This window comes from Drosophila tropicalis, unplaced genomic scaffold, assembly GCF_018151085.1.
Source record: "Drosophila tropicalis isolate 14030-0801.00 unplaced genomic scaffold, ASM1815108v1 contig_905, whole genome shotgun sequence".
Taxonomy (NCBI): domain Eukaryota; kingdom Metazoa; phylum Arthropoda; class Insecta; order Diptera; family Drosophilidae; genus Drosophila; species Drosophila tropicalis.
In genome coordinates, this window is record NW_027173405.1 from 1,022,868 (window position 1) to 1,037,351 (window position 14,484).

At 36.5% G+C, this 14,484-nt stretch overlaps 2 protein-coding genes across 3 annotated transcripts in view; one reads left to right on the forward strand and one right to left on the reverse strand.

The window, feature by feature from the left end:
- Nucleotides 1–14,484, reverse strand: part of LOC137586136 (calcineurin-binding protein cabin-1-like) — a 1,431,569-nt gene that overhangs the window by 263,014 nt on the left and 1,154,071 nt on the right. The window lies entirely within an intron of this gene.
- Ror (Tyrosine-protein kinase transmembrane receptor Ror) lies at nucleotides 17–14,342 on the forward strand. 2 transcript variants are annotated; one of them, XM_068302143.1, is made up of 8 exons: nucleotides 17–179; nucleotides 580–729; nucleotides 2,134–2,739; nucleotides 12,750–12,969; nucleotides 13,045–13,249; nucleotides 13,304–13,751; nucleotides 13,815–13,947; nucleotides 14,079–14,342. In XM_068302143.1, the coding sequence occupies exons 2-8, from the start codon at nucleotides 674–676 to the stop codon at nucleotides 14,304–14,306; spliced, it is 1,896 nt and encodes a 631-aa protein (XP_068158244.1). In that variant the 5' UTR covers nucleotides 17–179; nucleotides 580–673; the 3' UTR covers nucleotides 14,307–14,342. The 2 variants fall into 2 exon arrangements, with proteins under 2 accessions (XP_068158244.1, XP_068158245.1); XM_068302144.1 differs by lacking the exon at nucleotides 17–179 and adding an exon at nucleotides 384–526.

Below are 14,484 nucleotides of genomic sequence, written 5' to 3' on the forward strand. Positions count from 1 at the left end.
TGCAGAAATCATCCCGTTTATAAATTACAGTTGACAAAACATTAGTTGCTTTGAGTCGCCAAGGATTAAAAATAAAAATGTACTTTAAGTACACGTTAAAATTTATTTATATTATATATTTTACTATATTGCAAAGAAAAAAATGTACTTGGCCATAAAGCTAAATCGCAGATTTACGAGTAAGTTTTTTATATATAAATAAGTATGCATGTGCATGTATGTACATACATATGTACATACATATGTAGGTTACATATGTATGTACATATTTTATATTTTTATTTTACGTTTTTGCCTTGGATGTGCCAATAATTTTGTTCAATGAAATTGACAAGTTGTTTTAGTTACTTAACTTTAGTTAATCCTACGTTTAAGATAATGGAAAAAAAATTATGAATTCATTTAATAAATACTTTGTTCCATTTGGTTAATTTTTTGTTTTATTAATTTTACTTCTTAAAAGTCTTGAAAAATTGCCAAAAAGTTCAAAAAACTTGCTGTGCCAATAATTTAGTTCGTCATGTGTGTATGTATTTCTAAAAGAAAAGTTGATATGTACAGTGCACATTGTTTTTACAGATTTCAATCGTCAGGAATTTGCCACCTTTATAATGGTACAATATGTCAAGAGTTTTTAAGCAATGCATACGTTTTTATATCTCCAAATCTGACCATGGTTGAATTAGAGGAGCGATTGAGGGCCGCCTATAGGGTAATAAAGGATTCAAAGTAAGTCTAATGTTTAAAGATATACATATGTACATATGTACATATGTATATTATTATTATATTATGTATTATATTATTATTATTATGTGAAATATTATTATTATTATTATTATTATAAGTATAGGATGTAGTTGTAAACTATCAATCTAACTATATTTTACAAGCACTGGCAACTAAGGCGTTCGGCTTAGACGAAAACTACATCAGTACACTAGCCTGGGATTCGAACCCGGGTCCTCGTTGTTCAGTAGCCATGTCCGTCTGTCTGTCGGTGCGTATTCGTTTTACTCGTCAATCTTAAACGCTAGCGCGATGCAATTTTTTTTTTTTTCTTTTTATTACTTTTGTGAATACAAGTATAAAAATCGGATCGGACAACTATATCATATAGTGATATACCGAAAATAGAAGGACTTTACTTCACTAGAAGGACTTTACTTTTGAAATTGACTAATGTAATAGATTTTGAAATAAAACATCAGATCCCAAAACTCAACTAAATCAAATGAATACAACACAAGTCACAGTTAATATAAGTCGGCTCTGCTCGAAATCAGCAGAGCACACTCAGCCACAACTCGAGTTAGTATACATACATACATACATCTTCCATCTCTTTCTTTGCACGCATGTATAGGAAATTTTGCTTATCTGTTTTTTTTTTTAAGTATGGGCGATGAAATCTATCTAATTTTTGTCGGATTTTTATGAAACATGTATCATTTGACGGGACATACATACGAAATCCCGAAATTTTGATGGGCCCCAAAACAAATACTGGGGCTAAAATGAAAATTTGGTATGCAGTTTATCTTAAATTACCTAGATCTACAACTTTTTTAAAGAATACACATGTCTAACTATAATATTAAAGATTTTGGAATGACCGGGCTAAACTATTGTCAAAAATTTGGGGGGGTCTTTTTGTTCCAACGCACCTGTAAAAAAAACGTCGAAAGCTGGCATGACAATAATTACGTGTCGTCATCTAAATGCAATAACCAACAAATATATATCCAAAAAATTTCTTCATTAAATTTCTTGGGATCCGAGAAAATCAAATTTAAAGTCAAGAAAACAAAAAGGGGCTAACCCGCTGACCACCACTCTATGTAGATCTACATAAAATATATGTTTATGCATGCCGATCGCTGACGTATGCATAGGCATGCACACTTACAAATCGTTTGCGAAGGAAATGGAAGAAGAAGAACAAAAATAAGTTGCGAGTAGAGCGAAAAAAGGTACTTTGAAGGTTTTGCTTTTATATTGATGAATTGCAAGGGTATTTAAACTTCGCCAAAGCCGAAGTTAGCTTCTTTGATATTTTATACAAATAAGGTACATATATATTTATTATAATGTTTATCATAGAAAAAACATTTTAAAACATTTTATTTTCAGAGATATGAATTCAAACTGCCGAACATATGCACTACCAAGCTTATGCTATAGCTCCTTACCTATATGTAGAACGCCAGAAAGAACGAATTTATTATATTTTGCAAAGGTAGCCATGAAAAATGATCAGTTCAAAAACATAAGTTTTGCAATGTTTCGTCCAAGACGATTTACAGCTAAAGACTCAAAAAATATTAATATGTTTCTGAAACGAAAATCAAGCATAACTCAAGAAGATATTTTCAACACTGATATATCGAGTAACTATCCACCTACCAAAGAATCCGAAAATTTAAAACGCATCTGTCGTGAAGAGTGTGAACTTTTAGAAAATGAACTTTGTCAAAAGGAATATGCTATAGCAAAAAGACATCCTGTTATTGGAGTAGTTGGAGTGGAAGACTGCCAAAAGCTTCCACAGCATAAAGATTGTTTGTCCTTAGGAATAACCATAGATGTGGACGTAAACAAAAATTGTTATTGGGAAGATGGTTCAAGCTACAGGGGAATAACAAACATCTCACAAAGTGGAAAACCTTGTTTAAGATGGTCTCGGTTAATGAAAGAAATATCTGACTTTCCTGAACTTATTGGTCAAAATTACTGCAGGTATGTTGGTAAAACGTAAAATTATTATTTTATTAATAATATTAAGTATTTTAAATATTGCAATCGACTATTATTAAAAATAGTATTAAATTCAACGAAACAGAAACAGAAACAGCCGAGTTGTGTCGATCCAAACATGTTCGTCCATTTATCTGCCCATATGAACACCTAAATTTTGAAGACTATGAAAGCTAGCAATTTTGCAATGTTTACTCGTGTATTTAGTACGTCTAGTGATCGAGTTTTTTAAAATTTTGGCTACACCTACAGTCATCAAATTTGGTGATTGATCATTTAGAAATCTCACAGATTTTAAATATGTAAAAATTTTGTCAAGTCCCCTCCGCCTTCGAAAATTTACTTCACGTGATTAATTAATGGAGCCAAAATTGTATCTGTTTCTTTTTTTACATTGACAGAATCAGCATTGTCAGCCGTGTCGATGTAGCGAAATAAAATTCGACAGACTTATTAATTTTATTTATTTCTACCAAACCCAAAAAATGTTATTAAACTTGGACTAGAAACATGCCAAATATATTTATATGTGTTTTACTATCCGAATTATAAGAGCGGAGGTGGCCATAGTTTTTTTTTTTTAATTTATTTATTTTGGAAAAGATAGAAAGAAGAATTTACAATAGATTTAGGAAGATTTGGAGTTGCGGAGAGGGAACATCGTGTGGGACTGCCAATGCTTCACACGGTCTTGCCTCCACCGCACGTCCTCTTATCGGGTTCTGTTTGCCAGTTGTTATTCTCTGCGGAGCTCGGCCATATTGACCGCTGCGAACTTGGATGATTAGCGGTACCAGGTTTGTTGCTGACGCTTGCAACCCAAGTACCACCAGCAGATTTCTTCTGTGAGTGTCGAAGCGGCCACACCTGAACAGAATGTGTTCAGCTGTCTTTTCTTCTCCGTTGTCGCACTATAGGCACGCTGGGCTTGCAGCATGTCGGAATCTGTGGAGGTAACTCCGAAAGCCGCTCAGAAGCTGTTTCAGGTTAAAGTTGACTTCGCCGTGTCCACTATTCAGCCATGCTTCCAGATTATGAATAAGTCTGTGAGTCCATCTGCCTTTTTCAGAATCGTCCCACAGCGCCTGGCATCTAGAAATACATCTGCTGCGCTCCCTCTTGCGGATTGCAGTTCTTTCGATTTGAGAAATGCTCGTATCTTTTAGCTTGATGAACAGGTGTTTAGAAACCGGAGCAGACTCCGAGCGCACTGAGCCTATAGGTGGATTCCATCTCCCGTGCGCAAGATTTTATGGCTATCGGCCAGAACGGAGCGTCGTAAAGCATTATGGCTTTTGTGACCCCGTGAAACAGCAATCTGCGGATCTGTGTGGGACCCTTTGTGTTGCACATCAGGCGCGATAAAGCAGCGCAGTTAGCCCTCGCTTTCTTTGCTGTTGCATTGAGGTGGTCTTTGAATGTTAACCTAGAATCGATTAGTATGCCTAGGTACTTGATGGAGCTTTCGCTGGTTATTTGCGTGGTGCCGGCCTGTAATGTTGCAGTCTCTACTGTTTTCGACGGAAAAATCTCATTCGACCAAATAACTTCCGACGCAGATGTCGTCGGCAAAGCCAACGGTCTCAACTCCTTCGGGCATATTCAGGCTTAGCACTCCGTTGTACATTATATTCCAGTGTAGCGGCCCCATAACAGAGCCCTGTGGAACTCCTCCGGTATTGCTGTAATGTTTTTCTCCATCGTAAGTTTCACCATACAGAGCCCCTAGTATGCAGGACCATCTTGGCGTGTGAAAAGCATTTTTAACATCTAATGTCGTTATTAGGCAGTATTCTTTTGATCCGCTTTTCCATTTATTGCCAGCGATTGCGTTCCGATGTGGTTTCACCCTATTTCGGGTCCTGCGAATCGAACTGCATCATTAGTTTTTTAAGTTATCACGATGGTTTCATACAACATTTTTTGCGGAAGTTTTTCATCGAAGTTGCCATTTTTTCGAAAAGGATGTTTTTTTCATTTGCTTCTAATTTCTAAAATATTCATTCCGTCCGTTCCCGAGCATTGGGACAAAATTTAAAAAAATCGAATCTTGACCAAATTTTTTTATGTTTTCTTTCTCGCATTTTGCTAAAATTGATATTATTCCATTTGAAGCTTGATCATTATATGAGAATTTATTTTGCTCAATGGCAGCAGAAGATACACCACATTATCAAATTGAATTTTTTTTTAGATATGTTAACAAAATTAAACTAACTGTAGTTCTTTAGTTTTTGAAAAATATTTATACAGTCGGTATAATCTGGTATCCCAATGACAAATGAAGTATGTACATGTTTTTCGTATAACCCGCTTGCAAGCCAGTGAGTAGAGCAACAACTTTTAGGTCAGTACATATTTTCCATTGATGTTTTCTATACTGAACACAATCCAAAATTAGTTTCATTGAATCGATAAACAATCGCCACTCCTTTAGTTTGTACGTGCAATTCATATGTTCCATTAACCCAACGATATTTTTGCAGTATGCAAACGTATTATTGCCGTTAATTTCGAAAAAGTCCAAAAGTCTCTTCCTATACCCGTACACTTTTACATCCTTAGACAAAATGTTAACAGATCGTAAATGATGTGCTAAAGAGTTCGCTTGACTTTGTGACCATTTTAGTTGTCTTACCATCGTATATAATCGAGCTTGGTATATCTAGAGATGTTGACAAGTTTTATCGATTTGGGATGGATCATACATTGAAAGTAACTCTTCAGGTTCGGTGACAAATTGTCTGGACGTTGACGCGTACAATGCGAAGTACGTTCAAGTGGCCCATACGACACCAGGACATAGCCTGTTTCGCGCGAGCCCAAGCAGAGCGCTGTCCACCTCCCGCCCGACCGAACGTGGGGCGCAGCCGCATATCGGACGGCACGATCGCGTGGACAAATACAAATAAAACGGACAAACAATTAAAAATATGATTAACTACAGCTAATTACGAGCTAAATGTGCTAAAATAGAAGTTTTCACAAGGGAAAGAGAGGCTTCTGATCTAATTACGGGATACAGAAGATTGTAATCAGAACATAGGACTCGAAAAGGTTCATGCAAAGAATAGTTAGAACTACAGTGTTTTAAGGATAGAGGAATAAAATTTCTAGTAGATCTACGGGGTACAGATAGGTTTAACTGGTTCAATAGCTCAGGAGAGTCTATTTCACCTATTAAAAGTTTATGAATAAAGATAGCACCAAGCATTACTCTACGATTAATTAAAGAAGGAAGATTGATTAAAAGAAGCCTACTGGAGTATGATGGCAAATTGACATTGCGATCCCAATTTAGACCGCGAAGAGCAAAAAGCAGAAATTGCTTTTGAACAGATTCAATTTTACTTTGGTGCGTCTCATATTGAGGTGACCATATGCAAGATCCGTACTCTAAGATAGGACGGATTAAAGAAGTATACAGAATTTTGGTTGTGTACGGATCGTCAAACTCTTTTGACCATCGTTTCACAAACCCAAGAACATTCATAGCTTTACTAACTGTAGCAGAAATATGAGGATTAAAAGTTAATTTATGGTCCATAAGAACACCTAAGTCATTGATAATATCTAACCGCTCTAAGGCAGTGTCGTTAAGATAATAAGTTGCTAAGTATGGAGTGCATCTATAAAAAGACATAACTTTACATTTAGAGCCGTTAAGGTTTAATAGGTTTGTTTCACACCAACTCTGAAGATCATTAAGATCCGATTGAAGTAGGCTAGAAGATGATATCTCTTTAAAACTGAGGTAAAGCTTGACATCATCCGCGTACATAAGCACCCGAGAATGTGACACTACCAATGGAAGATCATTTATAAAAAGAGTGAATAGCAATGGACCCAAATGACTACCCTGAGGTACTCCAGAGGTCACTTGGATGGTCTTAGAAAATGAAGACTTAAAGAGGACCTTTTGTGTACGCTTAGAAAGATATTGAAGAATCCAATCTAGCAAAAGGCTGGGGATGCCAAGTGCTTTTAATTTATATAGAAGCAGAGTATGATTAACGGAGTCAAAGGCCTTGCTGAAGTCAGTATAAATGACGTCAGTTTGCACGGCAGTCTTGAACCCTTTGATTGAGTGAGATGTAAATTCTAATAGGTTAGTAGTTGTCGATCTACGTTTTTTAAACCCATGTTGGGATGACGAAATGATTGAACTACAGAAATGCTGCAATTGAGATGTTATTATTTTCTCAAATGCTTTGGGTATGGCAGACAATTTAGAAATACCCCTATAATTGGAGGCTTCGGACTTCTTCCCCTTTTTATGAAGAGGAATAATATATGATTCCTTCCAGATAGGCGGGAAGGCGGAAGATGTGACAGACAGTGTAAACAACTTAAGTATTGGCTTACATAGGGCCTCCGCGCAAAACCTTAATACGCAGCCTGGTATTCCATCAGGGCCAGGTGCATATATTGGTTTGACGGAACTGAGCACGCTAAGAACCGAACTTTCATCAAACACAGGGTCTAAAATGCAATTAGACGATTGCAAGTGATGAGGATAAGGAGGATTTGCTTGATAAATCGAAGAGCAATAAGTTGTTTTGAAAAAATCAGCAAACATGTCGGCAATTGCCTGATCATTGTCAGCTTTATTGTTTTCGAAAGACAAGTAAGACGGGTGCACCGATGTCTTACGTTTAACATTTACAAATTTATAAAATTGCTTAGGATCGCGAGAAAACCTGAGTTTACATCGCTGAAGATAATCCTTATAGCACTGTGAATTCAGCACCATAAAATTTGATCGAGCAACTACGTATAGGGAAAAATCCGATGCTTTACCGGATTTTTTAAATCTTTTATAACATCTCGATTTTACGTTCTTCAAGTTACATAACTCACGTGAGAACCAAGCAGGTCTATCAGACCATCCTAGAGTCACACGCGGGACACAAACATCAAAGAACGACTCAAGAGTTTTATAGAAGACAGAAATGGCCGAGTCCATATCCGTGCAAGTATACAGATATGTCCAATATTTATTTTGGAAAAGATAGAAAGAAGAATTTACAATAGATTTAGGAAGATTTGGAGTTGCGGAGAGGGAACATCGTGTGGGACTGCCAATGCTTCACACGGTCTTGCCTCCACCGCACGTCCTCTTATCGGGTTCTGTTTGCCAGTTGTTATTCTCTGCGGAGCTCGGCCATATTGACCGCTGCGAACTTGGATGATTAGCGGTACCAGGTTTGTTGCTGACGCTTGCAACCCAAGTACCACCAGCAGATTTCTTCTGTGAGTGTCGAAGCGGCCACACCTGAACAGAATGTGTTCAGCTGTCCTTTCTTCTCCGTTGTCGCACTATAGGCACGCTGGGCTTGCAGCATGTCGGAATCTGTGGAGGTAACTCCGAAAGCATTTACTACGTTGAAAGTAACTCTTCAGGTTCGGTGACAAATGTTGGCGAAGTATACCTTTCTGTTGGGCTTTGACATCTTTGTAATTGTAATATACTCCGAATGAGGTACTGTGCAGATTGAACACTTTTATAGACCATAAAACTCTTCTTTAGTTTTGCGAGTTTATTCTGGCATGCGTAGCAATTATCTGTATGATGCCATTGTGAATCTATCTAAATCATTGGAATGCCGAAACCCATTTTTGGGCGCAACCTTTTCGACCGATTTTGCAAATTGTTATTGCATAGTGGGCTCGTAAATTTTCCACACACGTAGCAAAATCCGGCAAAACTTGTGGGACACTTGTTCGCAAGTCAAAATTACGATTAACATCTATGCTTACACGATCAGTAGAGGTAATTGTTGTAAGGGGTAAAGGTAAGGGGTAAGGGGTAAGGGTAAGGGGTAAGGGTAAGGGGTAAGGGTAAGGGTAAGGGGTAAGGGGTAAGGGTAAGGGGTAAGGGTAAGGGGTAAGGGTTAGGGGTAAGGGTAAGGGGTAAGGGTAAGGGGTAAGGGTAAGGGGTAAGGGTAAGGGGTAAGGGTAAGGGGTAACATTTTTTTCTCTTAACATAACTTTTTTAATGCATTATCAAGTAAAGTAAGTACTTGAGTACTTTAAGTAAATTGATTTAAATGAATCCCTCCCCCTCCCCCCTCCCCCGTGCTCAATCCAGGCTCAATCCAGGCTACGCCCTTGACAACTACTATTGTTGTCAAACAATTTATATGCAGTTATTATACCGACTGTATAAATATTTTTCAAAAACTAAAGAACTACAGTTAGTTTAATTTTGTTAACATATCTAAAAAAAAATTCAATTTGATTATGTGGTTATATTATAAATCCTAAATTAGGTAGGTCTGGTGTCTCTTCTGCTGCCATTGAGCAAAATAAATTCTCATATAATGATCAAGCTTCAAATGGAATAATATCAATTTTAGCAAAATGCGAGAAAGAAAACATAAAAAAAATTTGGTCAAGATTCGATTTTTTTTTACATTTTGTCCCAATGCTCGGGAACGGACGGATTTAGAGGCTAAATGTCTTCCCAATATTTGTATGAATATTTTAGAAATTAAAAGCAAATGAAAAAAACATCCTTTTCGAAAAAATGGCAACTTCGATGAAAAAGTTCCGCAAAAAATGTTGTATGAAACCATCGTGATAACTTAAAAAACTAATGATGCAGTTCGATTCGCAGGACCCGAAATAGGGTGAAACCATCGAATTTTGCCATGTTTTTTTTTTTTTTTTTTTGAAAAAACTATCACAGTGTTATTGGTTTGTTGATGTTGACGCCGCTTTCGGACCGTACGGGGACTTCTGACTGCCTGCCGTGTGCTTGTAATCGGCATTTCCACTGGCAACACAGTGGCAACAGTAAGGGCTATTATTGCACTCTTTTATCTTGTATTCCGAATTGCCACATCTCATACAGAGGCCAGATCGGCTTATTTTGCTAGGATATTTGGACGCGATGTGCCGTATTTAAGGAATTTTAGGCACATTTTTGAAGTAGGCGGATGGGGCAGACATTTCAGCTTGAAGGATGTCGCTAACCGCCGTAGTTGGGAAGCTTACTGTTGCTCTCTGGCAGCCTGAATAGGATTGTAAACGACACATCCTTATCACCCTACCATTGAAAATTAATATTTTTTTAAATTTCGTTACTAATTCATTAAATAACATCCCATTTTTTTGTCGAAAATGTTTGATTGGTCATTTCTATTTGAGTGCTGTGACAAAGATTGTGCAGTGAATTTCTTCTACTGTGCTCTTATGTAATTCTCTAATTGATAAATGCGCTCCAAATTATTGTGTACCGAAATCTCAAATTTGTATCTTAAACACTCAATGCCGAAATATCAATTTTGTATCTTAAATACTCAATGCTACAATAATTATGTCGTGAGCTGTGGGGTTGAATTCTATCAGAACCCCCCAAAAAATTTTACAATTTTGTTAATTCTAAACGACGGTCTAACCTACTACCTTCCACCTTCAGACCTAATAACCAGACAGCTAATAATGATTTTGATATTGCAGATCTGTTTGCTAAAATATAAAATCCTATCCCTTCTTAATCCCACGCTTACATTGTATGTTTTTTCCTATTATTACTGAAAACTGTATTATCTCTATCTTTTAGAATTGATTACCCTTGTTTACCATGGCTTCCGCAACAAGTGTCAAACTGATATTATTTGTATATTGATCCTTCTCTGCTTCTTACGAAACTTAACATTATGGGCTTTCCCCCAAAATTCTTGGCTTGGTTAAAATCGTTTCTTATTGGCAGAACCCGAAAGGTGTCTTTCCGTTCCTCAATATCTAAAACTGTTGAAGTTACCTCAGGTGTCCCCAAAAACAGTCCCTCCCACTGTTATTTACCATGTTTATAAATGATTCGCCCTTGGCCTTGGCTCATTCATGCGTGCTCATGTTTGCGGATGACGTCAAGATTTGTTATTCCTATAATAATCCTTTTTTCCAACAGTACTTGCACTCTGATCTCGATGCATTCTGGGCCAAAGAATTTGATGTCCCCTAAGTAACAAAGGTTTTATACACTTTAGTTAGTTAGTTCGCCCTATTCTAGAATATTGCTCGCCAGTGTGGCAACCTCAATATGATGTTCACTAGCGTAGTATCGAATCGGTTCAGAAGCAATTCTTCAAGTTCACGTTACGCGGTCTTAATTCTTCTTATTCTGACAGACTTCTTTCAAGTAATCTTTCTTCATTGTGCAACTTAAGCTCGTTTTTGGCATTCTTTTGTTTTTATAAACTAATCAACGGTGAAGTCATTTCTACTTATCTACTACTCTATATTACAGTGTTTTCTCACGTCGGACCAGAAGTTTCCCATTCCCCTTAGTAGATGTCTCACTAACTACTCTCTAGACGAAATTTTTCGCTTTCTTTGCCAACCTTTTAACGAAATTTCTCACTTTATCTCTCCTTATCTCTTTATTACTTCACTTCCCTCTCCACTTTTAAATAATCCACAACGAAACCGCTGATTATAACTTGCGTAAACCATTACTTGCAACTCAATCAACTGTCAATCGGGGCAAAGCTGGCGCCTTTTGCAAATAAAACACCAACACCGGGTTCGGGATGTGTGTTTCTTCAATCAATTGTTATCAGTTTTTTAGCTTAAGATTTCTTCGCTGTGTTAGTTGACGTAAATAAATAAATAAATAACAAAAGAATTTATACTGGTATAGTACGGAGAGCAGTGTCTAAAAGGCGGTGTTGACTCTCTAGGCGGCATTAAAGTGCTCGTGTGCATGTAGAGTGAGATATCATATGCTATGAGGTAACAATTTAATAGGCATACATTTGAATTCGAAATTTGAGATATGAAACCTACATGATATACCGAGCCGGCGAGAGCAATTACTTACTTCATTTTATATAGAATCCAAAACAAATGTATAATAATTAGGGTGCAATTTATATCGAAATATTTTTGAACAAAAAATAACAGCGAAAATGAAACTTATACCGTCTTTTCTTTTCCTGTCCTTACTGAAATGAGTACTAATATTATTTTATTATTAATTCTTCTTAAAGGATTTTGTTGTATTACGCAATTAAATTTGGCATATTGATAGTTATTTTTTATTTTTATTTGCAATCCATCCTAAAAGTGCTATAAGGAAATATTGCCAAAAATGTGGCAGGTCAAGTGGGTGCTTCAGACGTCTAGTCTACATGCTATCGACCAGCAGTTTTAGTGCTAGTGCTAGTCATGGGTTTCTAGCCTGGTGAGTTACCAAATACCATACCTCCGGGTATTGCTCTTAATTGACGGAATGTTAAGGTCTCTGTGGATGACTGAGTGAAGCACGTTAGGAGGCGCTTCAAAAATACTGCGTAGAATCTTGTTCTAGAATCGCTGCAGAATTTGAGTTAGACGCTGTGCCCCAGAGTTGTATGCCATAAGTCCATACAGGCTTTAGAATGGCCTTGTAGAGCAGCAATTGTTTCACGTGCTGAGCTCACATCTCCTGCCAAGTAACCACTCATTTTTAGAGAGCTTTAAGTTTAGCTGAGTTTTCTTGGCCTTGATGTGAGCTTTTCAGGTGTTTAACGGGTACGGGTAAGGATTAGCTACTTCACCTTATTCCTATTCGGGAGAAACGTCCCATTGCTGACTGGAGGGCACTTGCGCCTGCAAGTGGCGAAAGTCATATGCTCCGTGTTGACTGAGAAGTTCCATCTGCGCAGCCATGGTTCCAAAAAGTTGAGTTTATCCTGGAAGACTGGACGATACGATGCGAGATTTCGGAATTATTATAATCTTTGCGCACTTCCATTATATTGGATAGTGGTAAACGAGTTGTAAGATATTACCACAAATTTTTAGTATGTTTGATTGCGTAAGTTTATATATTGGGAAGGATAATACTAATAATTTGAAACCAATGAAATAAGGAACAAAGTCAGTATCAACTCTTTTATATGCATTTTCCTTACTGCAAGATGCCAATTGACAGCATAAGCTGTTAAACATTTTGCAGTTTTTATTGAAATTTGTTACGCTAATACCATTATGTTATTATTTAGAAATCCTGGAAAAGTAAAAAATAAACCTTGGTGTTTTGTGAAAGACTCTGCGGATCGAGCCATTGAAGTCTGTAATATATCAAAATGTGCTGACAAAGTTTGGTTTACAATTATCATTGTAACTGGAGCCGGTATCGCTGCTATCTTCATTATTATTTTACTTGCCATAGTTTTGAAGAGAAATACTCATGCCCGCAATGGAATGACAAACATACAAAATGTAGGTTGCGCTTTATTAAGTGGTACAAAAAGCTGTTAACAAAACATACAATTTGTTTTTATATTTTTATTTTAGATCAATACTCCTAGCGCAGATAAAAATATATATGGGAATTCACAGCTTAGTTCCAATCTGGATATGGGAAGAGCGAGTTTAGGTATTACTTTTGATCATACGGCTCATAATTCAAAAAACATAGAAAGAAACTCGCTGTTACGAATCCCGCAGTTCACCTTACAAGATGTTGAGTTTTTTGAAGAATTGGGGGAGGGAGCTTTTGGTAAGAATTTATAAACTCGGGATTAATGGTTCCAATAAAATATTTTATTTTTAGGTAAGGTATTTAAAGGACAACTGACTCAGCCAAACAAATCTATTGTAACAGTCGCGATAAAAGCTTTAAAGGAGAATGCTTCAATCAAAACTCAACAGGATTTTAAAAGAGAAATCGAGCTTATATCAGATTTAAAACATCAAAACATTGTTTGTATTTTAGGAGTTGTTTTGAACAAAGAACCCTATTGTATGCTTTTTGAATATATGTCTAATGGTGACTTACACGAATTTTTAATATCAAACTCTCCTAGTGAAGGTAAATCACTATTACAATTAGAATTCCTAAAAGCAGCTATGCAAATCAGTGAGGGCATGGAGTATCTGTCAGCTCATCATTATGTACATAGGGACTTAGCCGCTCGTAATTGTTTAGTAAACGATGGCTTAGTTGTAAAAATTTCAGACTTTGGACTATCCCGAGACATTTACAGCTCTGACTATTATAGGTATGTATTCGTTTCCTGAAATTTAATAATTAATGAGAACTTTCTAATACTCAAATTTTATAGAGTTCAATCGAAATCCCTGCTTCCTGTGCGTTGGATGCCTTCGGAGTCTATTCTTTACGGGAAATTCACGACTGAGAGTGACATATGGTCATTTGGAGTTGTTCTTTGGGAAATATATAGTTATGGAGTGCAGGTAATAAAATCGGATTTTGCATTAATTTTTAACCTTCGATGTTTCCATGATTTAACTATAAAATTTTTATATTCGTAAATTTTCCTTGTCAATGATTTTATTAACATAAATTGTTTGGCAATATATTTCAGCCGTATTGTGGTTTTAGCAATCAAGAAGTCATAAATTTAATTCGCTCAAGGCAGCTACTTCCGTGTCCGGAAGCTTGTCCAACTGCAGTATATTCTTTAATGATTGAATGCTGGCATGAACAATCTGTAAAACGTCCAACATTTGTAGACATATCAATTCGATTAAAGATATGGTACGAGGGGCATATTAAAACTGATAACGCGAAAAATACATTCAAAAAAACATAAAATCGTATAATGCCAAATATATATATTATTTATAAATATTTTTTTCTTAAAATAGAATTTGCGTTTCTTTTATTGGGAACCGGAAAGGGGAAAAATTAGTTTAAACTCTTTTTTTTCTTTCATCATCTAGCAAGGGCTGCCTTACTGTATTTTATTTCACTGTAATATAATAAAGAAT

Bases quoted from the DNA above. Each gene is read 5' to 3' on its own strand.
- Ror (XM_068302143.1), top strand. From the start codon at position 674: ATGGTTGAATTAGAGGAGCGATTGAGGGCCGCCTATAGGGTAATAAAG. The intron at 2,740-12,749 runs GTATGTTGGTAA...GTTATTATTTAG, and splicing joins ATTGGTCAAAATTACTGCAG to AAATCCTGGAAAAGTAAAAA. The intron at 13,948-14,078 runs GTAATAAAATCG...AATATATTTCAG, and splicing joins TATATAGTTATGGAGTGCAG to CCGTATTGTGGTTTTAGCAA.